The sequence below is a fragment of the Eurypyga helias genome, unplaced genomic scaffold, assembly GCF_000690775.1.
Source record: "Eurypyga helias isolate BGI_N326 unplaced genomic scaffold, ASM69077v1 scaffold17156, whole genome shotgun sequence".
NCBI classification, from domain to species: domain Eukaryota; kingdom Metazoa; phylum Chordata; class Aves; order Eurypygiformes; family Eurypygidae; genus Eurypyga; species Eurypyga helias.
Window position 1 is genome coordinate 1 of NW_010258704.1, and position 13,929 is coordinate 13,929.

Below are 13,929 nucleotides of genomic sequence, written 5' to 3' on the forward strand. Positions count from 1 at the left end.
GGAGGGCAGCAGCCTGGGCGGCTGGGTCGCAGGCCCGACTACCGGAACGGGGGCGCCGCTTGCGCCGCGAGACCTACCGGTTATCTTTGTGCTGCCCTCGCCGTCCGGGTGGAGAAGCACTATGAGTCGGTTCATGTCGGGGCTCCAGTGCTCCAAGACACCTGCGTTGAGAAATAATCCGAAGGAAATACTTGTTAGGGGAAAGTAACAGCTTAACAAACGACTGTGGTATTACTGAAAGCTGACAGGAATGGCCATCTTTCAGCATGATGTCACAGGGAAAGTGCCTTATCGAACCGTGAGCCAGAAGGTAATTGAACTCGGGAGCACTGATGGATGAGGTGTATTTTATGCTTAACTTGCAGGTACCAATGTCCAGTCCACAAAGTAGGTGTTTTCCTCTAGGAAAGGATGTTTGCAAACTGAGCCACTTTAAAAATATAAATTGATCGATGTGTTCACTTTTAATCGAAATCCTGTTAAGAAACGAAAGTGTGCAACTCCGTCTCTTGATTCTGTTTTGCAGTCACCCCTGGGAAACGGTAACAACAGCTGCCATGCAGAAATACCCAAATCCCATGAACCCCAGCGTGGTTGGAGTCGATGTCCTGGACAGACACGTAGACCCCAGTGGGAAGTTGCACAGCCACAGGCTGCTCAGTACAGAATGGGGAATACCCTCTATTGTGAAATCGGTATGTGTGGCATTGCGGAGCTTGAAAAGGATGCCGGAAGGAGGGGAAGCTTGTAAACCAGGTGTTGTAATAGGCATTTCATAACTTAATGGCTTAAACATCTAAGCATTTATGTATCACAAAAGCACAACAGCAGTACACATAGTGACTTCTTGATAGCCAAAAATAGCTTAGATCTTAGATTGCTTCCATCTTTAAAATGAGATCTCCCTCAACTTAGTAGTTTAATTTTAAGCTAATTCTGTTGTCTCAGTGTCTGTTCAATACAATAAGCACTTCTTGTGCATTTAGAGGCACTAAAAAAACTGCAGCTGGTTAGCGTAATTCATTCCGTATGTTTGCCTGTCTTCCAGCTCATTGGCACGTGCAGGACAAAGACGTATATTCAGGAGCACTCTGTTGTTGACCCAGTGAAAAAAACAATGGAGCTTAAGTCCAGTAATGTAAGTCGTTGTGTTTATGCAACTGAAATACTTTACAGATTATCATAATTCATAATATCGTCACGAAAATCACGCAAAAATGGCATTAGAACAATCCAAGTTAAAGGTTTAAGTAATGTGTTTGTAGTTGACCGGTTCTGTTTTTCAGAAAGGAGCTACTGGGTGTTTGGAACTTGTCAGGACCGAAGTGTCTGTGCAGACTGATGAGCAGGCTGGCAGTAGTTTGGGGGGACCGGGGGGGGCGGGTTCAGGAAAAACCTTTACAGATTATCATAATTCATAATATCGTCACGAAAATCACACAAAAATGGCATTAGAACAATCAAAGTTAAAGGTTTAATTTCAGAAAGGAGCTACTGGGTGTTTGGAACTTGTCAGGACCGAAGTGTCTGTGCAGACTGATGAGCAGGCTGGCAGTAGTTTGGGGGGACAGGGGGGGCAGTGTTCAGAAAAAACCTTAAAGGCCATTTGGTGTGCCCTGTCACCATTTCCTTATCGTTTAGCATTTTGCGCTCTGTACTACTCCGTCAGACTGATCCCACTCCTGAAAGGTTCTTAGATGTGGTAGTGTGTACTGGTAAATGATCCCAAAATGCTCAGCAAATGATGAACCTGGGGGGTTCTTAAGCTTGTTCCCTAACCTGAACACTTGCAGGAGAAGTGAAATGTTTAAATTGGATATAAACATCAGCTTTGAATCTGCAGTTTTATTTACGACGTTCCTTTAGTATTTTTATCAAGGGGTGATGTTTTCTTATGTTCTGCAGATTTCATTTACAAACCTGGTGTCGGTAGATGAGAGGCTTGTCTATAAACCACACCCTCACCAGCCAGACAAGTGAGTACCTCTTTGTACTTCAGGGTGATCTCAGTACAGACTTTGGCTTTGAAAATTCCCGTGGTTTCCCCTGGACGGAAGATGAGGTTTACATCCCCTTGTCTAAAGAAGAGTTAAATGGACTGTTACTTTCTCTAGTGATGCTGGTTCTGCAGAGCACTGCTGGGAGACTTGCTGTCATGCTGTGACGGAGTCCAGTCCAGTTTCTCAGGGAGTTGTCCTGTGTCCTGGCTGTAACTGAGTTTACATATGTCTTCACTTATCAGCTCCTTACTTCTGATCTCCTCCGCAGCCTGAGCACAGAACCTGGACTGGAGGCTCCTTTAGCTGCCTTTAGGCTGTAATTTTGGAGGTGTGGCTGTGGGGTTTTGTAAGGCAACTTTAGAGCTTGCCACATCTAAACTCCTGGAATTAGCAATAATTCTGAAGGATCTTTCTAGGGATTGTAACGTAAGAGGTGTTTTCTCGTGTGGCAGTCAGAAATGTTACATCCCTGGTGCTGAAGTATGTCTTAATACCATCTCCCCAGTATTCCTTCACTGGAAATCTGCTGCTTCCACTCTCAGCTCGCTGCTGCTGAAGATGGAAATAGTTGAGTGTCACAAAGGGACACCTGAACTTAGTGGGACTCTTGGTTTTTGTGAGTGGCAAGAAGCATAAAGCAGTTAAGCACTGTGGCAGTGAGCTGTGTTTATGGGGCAAGTTCTGTGTTCTGCAGTGAAGCTGATGAGGAAATGTACTTGTTGGGGAGGAGCAACTTTCAGTGATGCATTCTTCTCTTTAAACTACTCGGAATAATTCAGCTCTCTGCTCTCTGTTTCAGAACCATTCTGACACAAGAAGCAATAATATCTGTAAAAGGTGTCAGTCTCAGCAGTTACCTAGAAGGGCTAATGGCAAACACAATTTCCTCCAACGCTAACAAAGTAAGTGTGACCCCAATGTGAAATGTGTGACTGCGGGCTCCGTGACAAGGGGAATAGAAATCGTGGTTTTACTTTGTGGCTTTGTCAACAATCTCAGGAAGGGTCCCCATAGTTCTGCTGCCTTTGTTGTAGAGACTGAATGCTCAGCTTGCTGGATTTCTTCCCTCTTTTAGTCTTGTGAAGGGAAATAATAAATTATTATTGGCCAAGCTCTCCGAATCTTCACTGGAAAAATATCTCCACTGGCTTCACCGCCTGGCGCTGTGGCTCTTCTGCTGCCCACTCGGTGCCATCTATTAGCTTTTGCCGTGGAAAAAGGATAACCTCCAGACAGATCTGAAGTAGTTACGTGGGAGTAATGAAGTGGTGCTTTAGTTGAGAGCCTGTCCTCTGGGAATCCAGAGTTGTCGTGAGTTCAGCCTCAGGAATGGTAAAACAATCTGGATAAAAAGTCTTTTGTGGCTCATAATGTGAGCCCTGCTGACAGGAGGAGTTTTTTCATGAAATGTAAGGCAGTAGGTGTTCCTGCAGTACTCTGCTTACTGAAGTAAAAAATACCCGAGGCAGGTATTTCTGTACCTCTTCTTCCTTTTTCAACTACTGTGTCCTCACTGATTTTCAGTAAGATAGGATTTAACCTATTTTCTAAGATTTATACACTGATAAATATTTCTTTAACTGTAGGGCCGTGAAGCATTGGAATGGGTAATTAATAGACTGAATGCAGAAATCGAAGAGTTCACAGCTTCAGCGAGAGGAACCATGAGGAACTCCATGGCGGCAGCAGCATTTGTAGAGAAATGACAGTAAATATACCTGTGTTACTAATCGTTTAACAGTCTGAAGCTTCTCTCCAAACCTAAACACACGTATCCTTTGTTATTTAAAGGTATACCTGTGTCTGAGGCATGTTTCAAACTTAATTTGGAGAAAAGCTGAATCCTTACTAATGGGGCTGCTGCCCAAAGCTTGGTTCAGCCGGGCTGCGTTTCGGTTGCAGACGAAGAAATAATTTTCAAGTATAGTTCCTGTATTTACATGAACACTAACTTATGTTTTCAGATATGAAATAGCCTTGTTTAGCCATGAGGCTGCACATGGTGGGGGAGACTGGCATGTTAGGTTAACTTCTGTGGAATTGTGGGTTTGTGTGTGACTTATGGACTACCTCTTTTGGGACCAAGCCCAAAATTAAGCAGAATGGTTTGTTCCAGCATTGTTCTGTTTGTTAGTTTTTGATAGTTGTGTGATACAACTTGGTTTAATAGAAAGTTTATTACTTGATGCTTGAAATACATGTACAAAATATTTTTTGATAAGCTTTTTAACTTGCGTGGTTGAGCTAACATGGTACTCAAATTGTTTTTCAGTCATACAAAACGTCTCTTATTTACTAAGACCTAAATTCTGTTTCTGAAAGCGGGATTCATGAGCTGGATGTGCAGTAACTTAAAATAAAATGATCTTAAAACTTCTAGAGTAAGTATCTCCATTACTAAAAGCCCATTAAATAAAGGGGTACATTGAGCATAGAGCCTTAAAATCCTGCAAGCTGCTAGGGCATCTAAGAAACAGTAAGTGTTCACTTCAAAATTTCAAAGAACCACTTAAAGGACTAAAAAAAGGTCAAGCTGGCTAAAGAGATACCTAAACATAAGAGGAAGTGATACTGAAGAATTTTAACGATACATTCATTAACTTGATCATGCTCCCAAAATAACCTGTTACATCAACTGCCGTTGTCCTTTAATTTAAACAGTGTTCTAAGTTCCAGAGGCTCCTTTACCTTTTGACCTAATTTGTTCTCAATACAAGGCTCGTTAAATGAAAACCTTGAGAATACAAGGTTTCCTACAGTTTGTGTTTGTTTCGTGGTACTCGCTGTGAAGTCTTGGTACTGTCACTCGTCAAGAGCTGTGGGAACGTGAAGGTCAGACCTTGACACCCTTCATCACTCGGTGTACCAGTCTGCTGTTGACCTCAGCAGGGGCTGGCTGTCCCTTCAGCGTGAAGGAAAAATGGAAGGACACAGCCCTGAATTAGCTGGTGCCAGAGGCTTTTCCTGGAATTCTGACTCCAAGCTTACAAGTAATTTCAGGACTCAGCCTTTAAGAACTGTAATGTCACCTGTTCCAGCACATTTTACACTGCAGGCCATTTCTGTTTATATCAAAATTGCCTACTGAACAGTGTCTGCTGTACAGAGAACCAGAGCTTATTTTAAGGGGTAAACACATGGGAAGACAACTTCCTGTAAGATTTGGTAGGGGGGGGAAAAACAGGTATATATATATAACTTCTAAAAATGTAACTATTCTAAATATTTTTCTAGAAATAAATGCTTTGAAACTAACAATAAATTGAAATAATTGAGGTTTGTCATGCTTTTACAGGCCGTTATTACAACTGAAATAGCATTTCAGTTTAAAAAGTGTGTGAAACTGCTTCAAATCAGTACCATCGTTTCTGATAAAAGTGCAGTGCTTGAAATTGATTGGAAATGTTTGCTTAGCCATCAGCATCACCAGGCATTTTTTTCTTTTCCTAATTTTCCTGCACTAAGGACTGTACAGTATGGACTCACAGTTTGCCCTTGCACTGAAAAAAACTTTTAATTTTTGCAAGCATTCAACAACTTTGTGAAAGCTCATGATTTTATTTGTTCTATATTATTTATATGCCTGCATTCTTACTCTGTCAGGGAGTATGACTTTCTGTATGTGGTGCTTTTTAAATAAAACTTCATCTGAGTTCTGGCTAATTCTGTGAAACATTCTGATCTATTTGCTTTTTCTAACTGCTAGGTGAGTAACCTGAAATGAGGAGGGTGAGGGTGAAGAAATACTCTGGAGTTAATAGCTTCTTGTATTACCTGATTGGTATCTAAAAGTTGAAACAAGGAATGCAAATATTACTTTTCAGATTTGATATAAGAATTGGCCATACTAGTGGTGGGATTTTGGTGTGAACTTAGTAAAGATTTTTTTTTACTGTAAATTACACTCACCTTCATTTCTAGATTGAAACAGGCTTGGGATGGTTAAAGCAGCAGTATAAAGGGTTAACTTGTTTTACATTAACTGCAAGACATTCCAATTACAGATCTATAGGGCTTCACATTTTTTCAGTGGTGTGTAGTTGTCTAGCTTCCATGTACTCATCTGCACTATAAACTTGTTAGACTTGTGTGTTTGCATCTTGCTCATTGCCTGCTACTCTCACATTCTGCAAGGTACTGCTTGGGACAGTCTGAAATGATGAAAGCTGCTACCGTGGAAGAAACCAAAATCCTCAATTTACTGTGACACTGAAACAACTTGAGTGTATATGAACATAATACCACAATAATGCCACTTTCTTCAGTCAGCAATAGAAATTAAGTACTTTTAAAAAGGCTTACTTTACCTGAGAAGTATTTCTTCTTGCTGACAGTGGGTGTCAGCACCTGTTCTGCCATATAGCAGTTAACTATAAATGTAAACCAGTTGTTCGTTGTGGAAAAAACTTTAACCTAGAAAACTGCTGATCTGCCTGTTGTGCTCTATATTTGCAGTTCAGCATATAGAACTGCACAGTGACTGTCACAGACAGTAAAACTAAGCACCCAGTGTCTAGCCACGGCAGCCTTTCAAAGCCCCTGGCACTGACAGACAGCCGGTTCATGGGAAAGATGGGCATCCTGCTGAGGTTCACGCTCACAGAACTGGAGTGCCAATAAAGGGGGCTTCTGTGAAAGCCCTGAGTCGTTCTAGAATCCTTCCTTTTCTCAAAGTGAAGGTGGTTCTGTCACTTGCACAGCACCTGTTCGCTTCTCAAATAATTTGACAGCTTTGCTCGATACGTTGCAATAAAAGTGAATTATTCTAAAGGTGACGTTACGTGTTACAGTTAAGCTGAACTAATTCTTACCTTCAGTGAAAGGAAACAGTCCCCTGTCTGTCTGTGCCTTGTTCCTGGCTGTGCTGTCCTACTTCTTCCCCTGTGCTGAAGGTAGTGGTCTTCACGCCCTTTTTGTTGAACCAAGTCAGCTTGCAGAGCCAAAACAGAACTAGAAGTGGTATAATCTTGATGCAGCCAGCAGCAAGGTGAGACACTGAAAGAAGAAGGGAGCATCTCCTTATCTGTAGGAAGCTATTCGATGGGCTGAAAGTACATTGCCTCTAGAATGTGTTTTACAATAACTTCACGTTGCATCTGTTGGAGTATCTGATGCAGTAAAGACTGTTACGTTGTTATAACAGAAAAAATGGCAGTTTTGTAAAACATGAAGTTAAAACGTTCTTCTCAGGCACATATCACAAGTTCAACACAAGATTGCTTTTTTTTTACATTTCTTTTTCTCCAGAAAGGTTTGACAGTCCTTTAATCAAAAAGTTTCAAAAGACTGAACTAAAAAAAGTATCAGCTAAATAATAAATATAATATCTAGCTGAATATATCAGATTGAATAGGATAAAATTAACAATATATGTCGTAAATACTTTCCTAATCCTTTACCGAATCCTTTTTACACCAAATGAAATTAAACAACTGCCCCTGCTGTGAACTTCCATATTCCTAGAGCCTGTTCAGCTTTTGTGGTAAGAAATCTGTGCTGTAATATGGCAAGGAGCATCGTTTGGGTGAGTCCTTGTTAATGGGTTTTAGGGACTATGTAGGTGCAATTTACATGTGAGATAACTGCTTCGGTTTACCTAGATCCAAACTCATTTACATACAGCAGTTGCAACAAAATCTAGGAGGTGTGTTGTGAAATGGGGAGTAAGGAAGTGTGTATCAGAATCCATATTTGGAATTCACTACGTTTTATAGTCATGTCATATTCTGAAGGATCTAGCTGAAGTACTGGAAGCACTTCACCTTCTTAGCCTGATGCTCTGTACAGTGGTATTTTCTCTGCGTGTAACTGCCAGCTTTGAGCGACAGCAATCTATGCAATTGCCCTGCTTTTCCTGCAGAAGAACAGCTGGAACAAAGGGAAGCAGGGTGCTACTGCAGGGATGATGTTATTTCCTTGCCTGCAAAGTGAGATGCAATAATGGCCCGTATTTACCTGGAATCCTACGTCTTCCTTGTCTGTCAAAGGAGCGTAAGCTCTATCAGACAAACGTTTCTGAAAACAAGCTCCAGCCACTGATGTCACCTAGGTGCTTTTAAAACTTCCATGCAATATTGTGGACATAATGTTTTACATTATCATCATGCTACTGTATCATAACAACATTTAAAATACAGCTAATAAAAATGATTAAGCACATTAAAATAGGAAGTAATGCACAAGATTCTTAAAACCTGAGTGTACCTGAATTCTGCTCTGCAGATCCTGGGTCCCTCCACAGACTATTTATGCCAGATTTTGTGGAAGGGACAGCTGAGAACTTGGACGACACTGCAAAATGATTTTGCCTTTGAATCCAGGTGTGCAAAAGTTAAAAATTAATGTCTTCACCTGCTTCAACTAACCTTCAAAACATTGCCTATAACGGGAAACCACAGAGAACCGCACCTTTATTTTAAGATCGGAGCCGGTTTCGGAGTACGCTTTCTGCTGGTGCGCCGTGCGGAGTGCGGTACTTAGACGAGGAGATTTAACAGGAGATGACCCGTATTGTCATCAGCATGGCATTTCCAGTAGCTGTAGAACAGATTAGGGTCATCAGCAGAGAGAACAGCAGAGCTTTACCAGCACAGCCCAATATGGCTTACACAGGCAGAGAAGGGAGATAAATCCACAGCTATCAAAGGTAGGAAGCGTTATTACTGACCTGTACATTTTATACAATAGTGGCCAGAATTCTGTGTTCCTTGACAGTGTTACTTCATAGGAAAATGTGCAATAACTTTGCCACTTTAAATTAAGGCAGAAGGAACACAGGGAAGGGATGATGGAATTTACAGCCTGTTGGAAATCATGTTAATAATCCCTTTTCATTGTAATTTGCCTTTTGTATAATTATTTGTTCTCCCCTGTACAATGCATTTGAGAATCCTTTAAGAAAGATAAAGTCGGTCACAAAATGACAGTGTTATTCGATAGCAAGCGTGGGGGTTTTAAAGGGTTATTAATCTGTTGTTTTTATAGGTCAGCAAGCAAACTTGTAATTTCATCACAGATTATGCACGATAAGAAAAATCAATTTGTTTTGCCTTTTGAGCTATAAACACTGTACTCTTGATGATAGAATTACAGCCGTGTTGCAGGAGCTCTACAATTACAGGTGCATTATGAAAAACATTAAGAGCTATTTCAGGTCTCATCATTGGTACACAAGCAGCTTTTTTTTTTAGTCTGGTACTTTTTGTGTTGCACTAAACCCCCCAGTTTTAATATTTGCTTAATAAGACATATTCCTGTCAGCTTCACGTTCAGCAGACACCTGCTTCAGTTGAGGTGACCTCGGTGGGAGTTCCACCGGTGGTGATTATGTTAAATCCATTACACAGGCATCTGGACAGCCGTTGCGTAATAACACGGCAAAGCTGGGTGTATTCACCTGAGAAGCTGCAGCCTCCTGCATGCGTGTCTCACTTTCTTGGTCCCTGAAATACTTCGGTGATGACTCTGATTTAATTCATGTGTGTTCCTACGTCTGGAAAGACAACAGCAGGTTTCAATTACTCTCTGATTTGCAATCTTGAGACAAGAGAAGGCAGCTGTAGATCAGGCTCTTGACCGACTCATGCTATAATTAGTATGAACCTTTATGAACTGAAAGATAAGCTGTTCTCTTCCCTTTTTAATGAGGTATCTGCCTTCTATCAGAACTTCTCTTTTGTATATTTTTATTAAACAATTCAAACTGCAAATTAAAAATTACAGTAGAGGTTTTCCATCCAGAAGCACAACATAAAAGTCACAAAATAAGACCTCTCTATCTGCAAAAACACAGAGCTGATGTTGCTGAGATGTGTGGGAATCAGTGTAGCATACTGCTAGCTGCTAAACATAAATCCTGCACAGGCTGCAGAGAAAAGTACTGCTTTCTTTGCCATTTTTGTTAGCATCATCAGGAAGATCCACATTTTTTAGTTAGATGTTATTACTCAAAAGGAAATAATCCCTCATACCTTCATAGTCAGAGGCCCAGTTTGATGTGTAGTTTACATCTACGTATTTTCAATTTCTCTCCATAAGCACCAAGCAGCCAAGTACCGGAGCATCCTATAGTATCTGGAAAAGAAGAACAGAAACATTTTAATTTCCATTTTACTACATAACTATTACTTTATTCCAGACCCCTAGGACAGGGCGATGGCATTTGACCGGCAGGTATTCTTTGTCAGGCTAACATGCTAAAATCTGTTTGAACAAGGAGAGACATGCCAGGACAGAAGAATATCTGCTGATGTACTTCTGTGCTGTTCTCCTGTGAAGGAGCAATATTCTAAAAAAGCTGTAACACAAACTGCTGAGAGACTTAAAGACTGAAACTTAGTTAGGTTCAAAAGTAGTATTATTTGGGTTCGTTACGACTTTTTGATTTTTCTGGCATGTCATTAGAAATCTTTAGTTTAAGATACTTCTGATTTAACACCAGTCATGTTGTGGATTTACTTGGTTTTTCAGTGTCATCTCTTCAAGCTGCCTGGACCTACTTGGTCTCACTTTTTTGGCCTCCCTGGACCCCTCCAGTGTCAAGACTTCAGCCTCCTTGGAACTCTTTAAAATCCCCTTTTCAGATTCTTTGGATTTATCCAGTCTGAGCTCCTCATCCTCTGTGGACTCCTCCAGTCTCACTTCTTCATCTTCTCTGGACCTTTCAAGTCTCACATCTTCAGCCTCTTCAGACTTCTCCAGTACCTCCTCCTCACTCTCCTTAGAGCTCTCCAGTCTCACCTCTTCAGATTCCTGGGAGCGCTCCAGTTTCACCTCTTCGATTTCACTGGACCTATCAAGCCTCACTTCATCAGGCTCTCTGGATCACTCTGGCTACAGTTCTTCAATCTCCTTAGATCTCTCAAGTCTCACCTCCATACCCTCTTCAGATTTCTCCAGCCCTACTTCCTCACCTTCTCTAGACCTCTCCTTCTCTAGTCTCACTTCTTCATCCTCCCTAGATGTTTCCAGTCACACCTCCTCAGCTTCCTTGGACTCTTCCTGTACAATCCCTCCAACCTCACTGGGTGTTTCAGAGCATACCTCCTCAACCTCTTCAGAATCACTAGATCTCACCAATCTTAACTATTTCATGTTTCAGGGCTCCTCTGAGTTAACCTCGTCAAACTCTGAGGATGTTTCTAATCTCCTCTCTACACCCTTTCTGGATGTCTCCAATCTCAACTTTCAGGATGCTTCTTCCCTCACTTCCTCGGTTTCTTTGGACATTTCTAATCTCACAACTTTAGTTCCCCCAGACCTAACCACTCTCACATTTCTGGATGTTGCTAATTGCCCTGCTTCAGCTTCTCTTGATCTCTGCATCTAACGCTCTTAACATACCCCTTTTTCTCTCTGCAACCCCTCTATACCTTTCTAAACTTTCCTGTGTTATGTGCTCTTTCCCACGTCCTGTTTCTGGCAGTTCGTATCTGAGGAAAGTTCACAGATATATCCTAGCATCTGCACAGACCTGGGCATGAAAGGTTGTACAAATCTATAGTGGTGCCTTGTTTACAGCTACACAAATATCAGTGCATATTCTGGAATTTTTGTAGAGCTCAGTTTCTGTCACTAATCGAACTCTCATTCTGTCTCAACACAGTACCTCTCCCCAAGGTTTTCCTTTTTTAATTCATGCCAAACACTTCTCTTTCAGGATCAACAACCAGTAAATAGAGCTAAATGTGTGCATAATTACATACAAGTTGTAGATGCATTATGGATTTAAATCTGAGTACACTGCACAGAACTGCTGGCAGAGGCATTTCACATGGAGGTACAGAGAGATATGTGGTGGGAAAAGAAAACTGGGGGGAAAAAGAGCAGGTGAGAGACTGAGGGTAGGGAGAGGAATCAAAGTGGGCCAGGAACAGAGGGACACGCAGGTAGAAGAAAGATGCCCATCCCCGCTGGCGTAACTCTTCTCTGCCAAGTCATATTTGTGGCCTGGGCTGCCCATGAGGCTTTAAATCATGTTACTGGCAATTATCAGATGTTACCACTACAACAGCATTTGTATATAGCATCCCTTTATCGATATACTTCAGTAGTGCAGTTACTTGTGTAACGTAAGGAGCAGAGAGGGTCTTCCTTAAATCTTTGGTGCGGTCTTGTATCTTTTTCTTATCACTGGGGTTTTAGAAAACAAGTATGTATTGTTTCAGTATCATACCACTGGCACCCTTTCTGTGGTAAAAAACACCTGTCAGCTCAAACATTTTTAAATTGATTTCATTTTTGCAATTAAAAGCTTTGCTCCAATATGCTCTGTGTGTCTCAAAAACAGGACAAAAATGCCTCGCACAAAAAATAAATAAGGAAATTAATGCATCAAGTAAGAATTCTGCCTCTTTTATATTAGTTACATCTTTAAAACTAAGTATGAAAGATAGTACTATATGGATTTTTAGAAATGAGCCCCAAATTCAGTAGGAGCAACGTTGTTTAGCAGTTATAAAACAAAAATCACAAATTGTTGGTCCAGATGGCAGGAAATAGTGTAATGTAGCATTCGATTGTGTCCCCTTTCGAGTAACAGCACAACTGGCACCAACTAGAGTCTTCAGTAATCTCAGCAGAGAGATTAAGTAGGCAAATTAAGGACAGGAAATTCTTTCCATCTTCCCCCTCTTTCCTCCTTGTTGGTGTTCCTATGAATTACACTAATATGCAATTTTCTCTTACAGTCATATGCTATCCTGGAGACACTGACATAGGTGGAGAACAATTGTTCTTTTTGTCCTGGTGGATCTATGCTGACATGATGTGTGGGTTGTTAACTGAAATGGCTCTGGACTAAGCGAGACCTTTAATAAAGCTGAAAATTCCTCTAGGCTGTAAAAGTGCAAACATCGCTGTGTAGTCATGCGAAATTTCCAGGGATTTGCACTTCAGCAGATACCAAAATTAGCAGGAAGACACAAGGCCTCTGTGCAAGGAGGACCAGAGCCACCAGCATGTCCTCGAAGTCTGTACAGCTTCCAGAGGGTTCTTACATAATTTGTGATGTGGGTTGGCTCTGGATGGAAGGAGTAGGGAGGAGAGGTATACATAGTTAAGTGCAAGGATTTAATAAAAACCCAGTCCATAATCTCCTTAAATCCTTAGTCCTAATTATTTAAATGAATGTTAGGAGCAAATTGATTTCTCATCAAACATGAAGGAAGTCATCTCATAACTTTTTGCTTATTATATATGGAAATTTGTCCGTTTTTCCATCAAGATGATGATAGCTTCTCGTTTGCTATGTTGTCTTTTATCAATCTATTTAAAGCAAATGACCGAATATAATTTCAGGTGTATGCAAGAATGGTCTTGCATCCAAAAAGAATCCCATGCCAAGGTATCATTTCCCATGTGATAAAATTCTCAATATGCAAAATACAGCTTGTCCACACACAGATTAAAGCTCCAAACTGAAGGCAGCCTGTGTTAGAAAAATCATTGGCTCCACGTGCTTGTAAGCCATCTTCTTTACAGTCCCATCTAGAAAAAGCCGAGAACTGATGGCATAGATGGGTTAGCTGGAAAAAACCCCATGCTTTAACACCTCGGATTCTTAGATTACAACAGCACTATTTATGAATGAGTTCATACATACCTAATGTGTGTGCTGTGTAACCACCCATGAGTCTCACAGACGAGTCAGGCTTTGTTTCCTGTTCTTTAGGCATCTGCCGTGTAGTGTTCTTGTTTCTGGCAGGCTGCCGGCTCTGGCTGATGGGGAGCCCACACACCTGCACCCTTTTTGGAAACCCCGAGTCAGGTCCCCGCTGGCCACACGTGGAGGCGGAGCTGAGGCCTTCCCGAACAGGGCAGGCCCCAAACCGTTCCGACCGGGGGAAGGGGACCGGGAGAAACACGTCGCTGTAGTGTGGCGCTGACCACATCCCTGTGCTTGCGGGAGACCAGCACCGCGGCTGCGGCC

At 41.5% G+C, this 13,929-nt stretch overlaps 1 protein-coding gene across 1 annotated transcript; it reads left to right on the top strand.

Annotated features, from left to right (window-relative positions):
• The first annotated feature begins 133 nt into the window (after positions 1–133).
• On the top strand, positions 134–3,712 carry SLMO2 (slowmo homolog 2 (Drosophila)). Its single transcript, XM_010154455.1, has 6 exons — positions 134–204; positions 527–695; positions 1,049–1,138; positions 1,906–1,976; positions 2,800–2,902; positions 3,587–3,712. The coding sequence occupies exons 1-6, from the start codon at positions 134–136 to the stop codon at positions 3,704–3,706; spliced, it is 624 nt and encodes a 207-aa protein (XP_010152757.1). The 3' UTR covers positions 3,707–3,712.
• Positions 3,713–13,929: the final 10,217 nt, after the last annotated feature.

Bases quoted from the DNA above. Each gene is read 5' to 3' on its own strand.
- SLMO2 (XM_010154455.1), top strand. From the start codon at position 134: ATGTCGGGGCTCCAGTGCTCCAAGACACCTGCGTTGAGAAATAATCCG. The intron at 696-1,048 runs GTATGTGTGGCA...CCTGTCTTCCAG, and splicing joins TACCCTCTATTGTGAAATCG to CTCATTGGCACGTGCAGGAC. The intron at 1,977-2,799 runs GTGAGTACCTCT...TCTCTGTTTCAG, and splicing joins CACCCTCACCAGCCAGACAA to AACCATTCTGACACAAGAAG.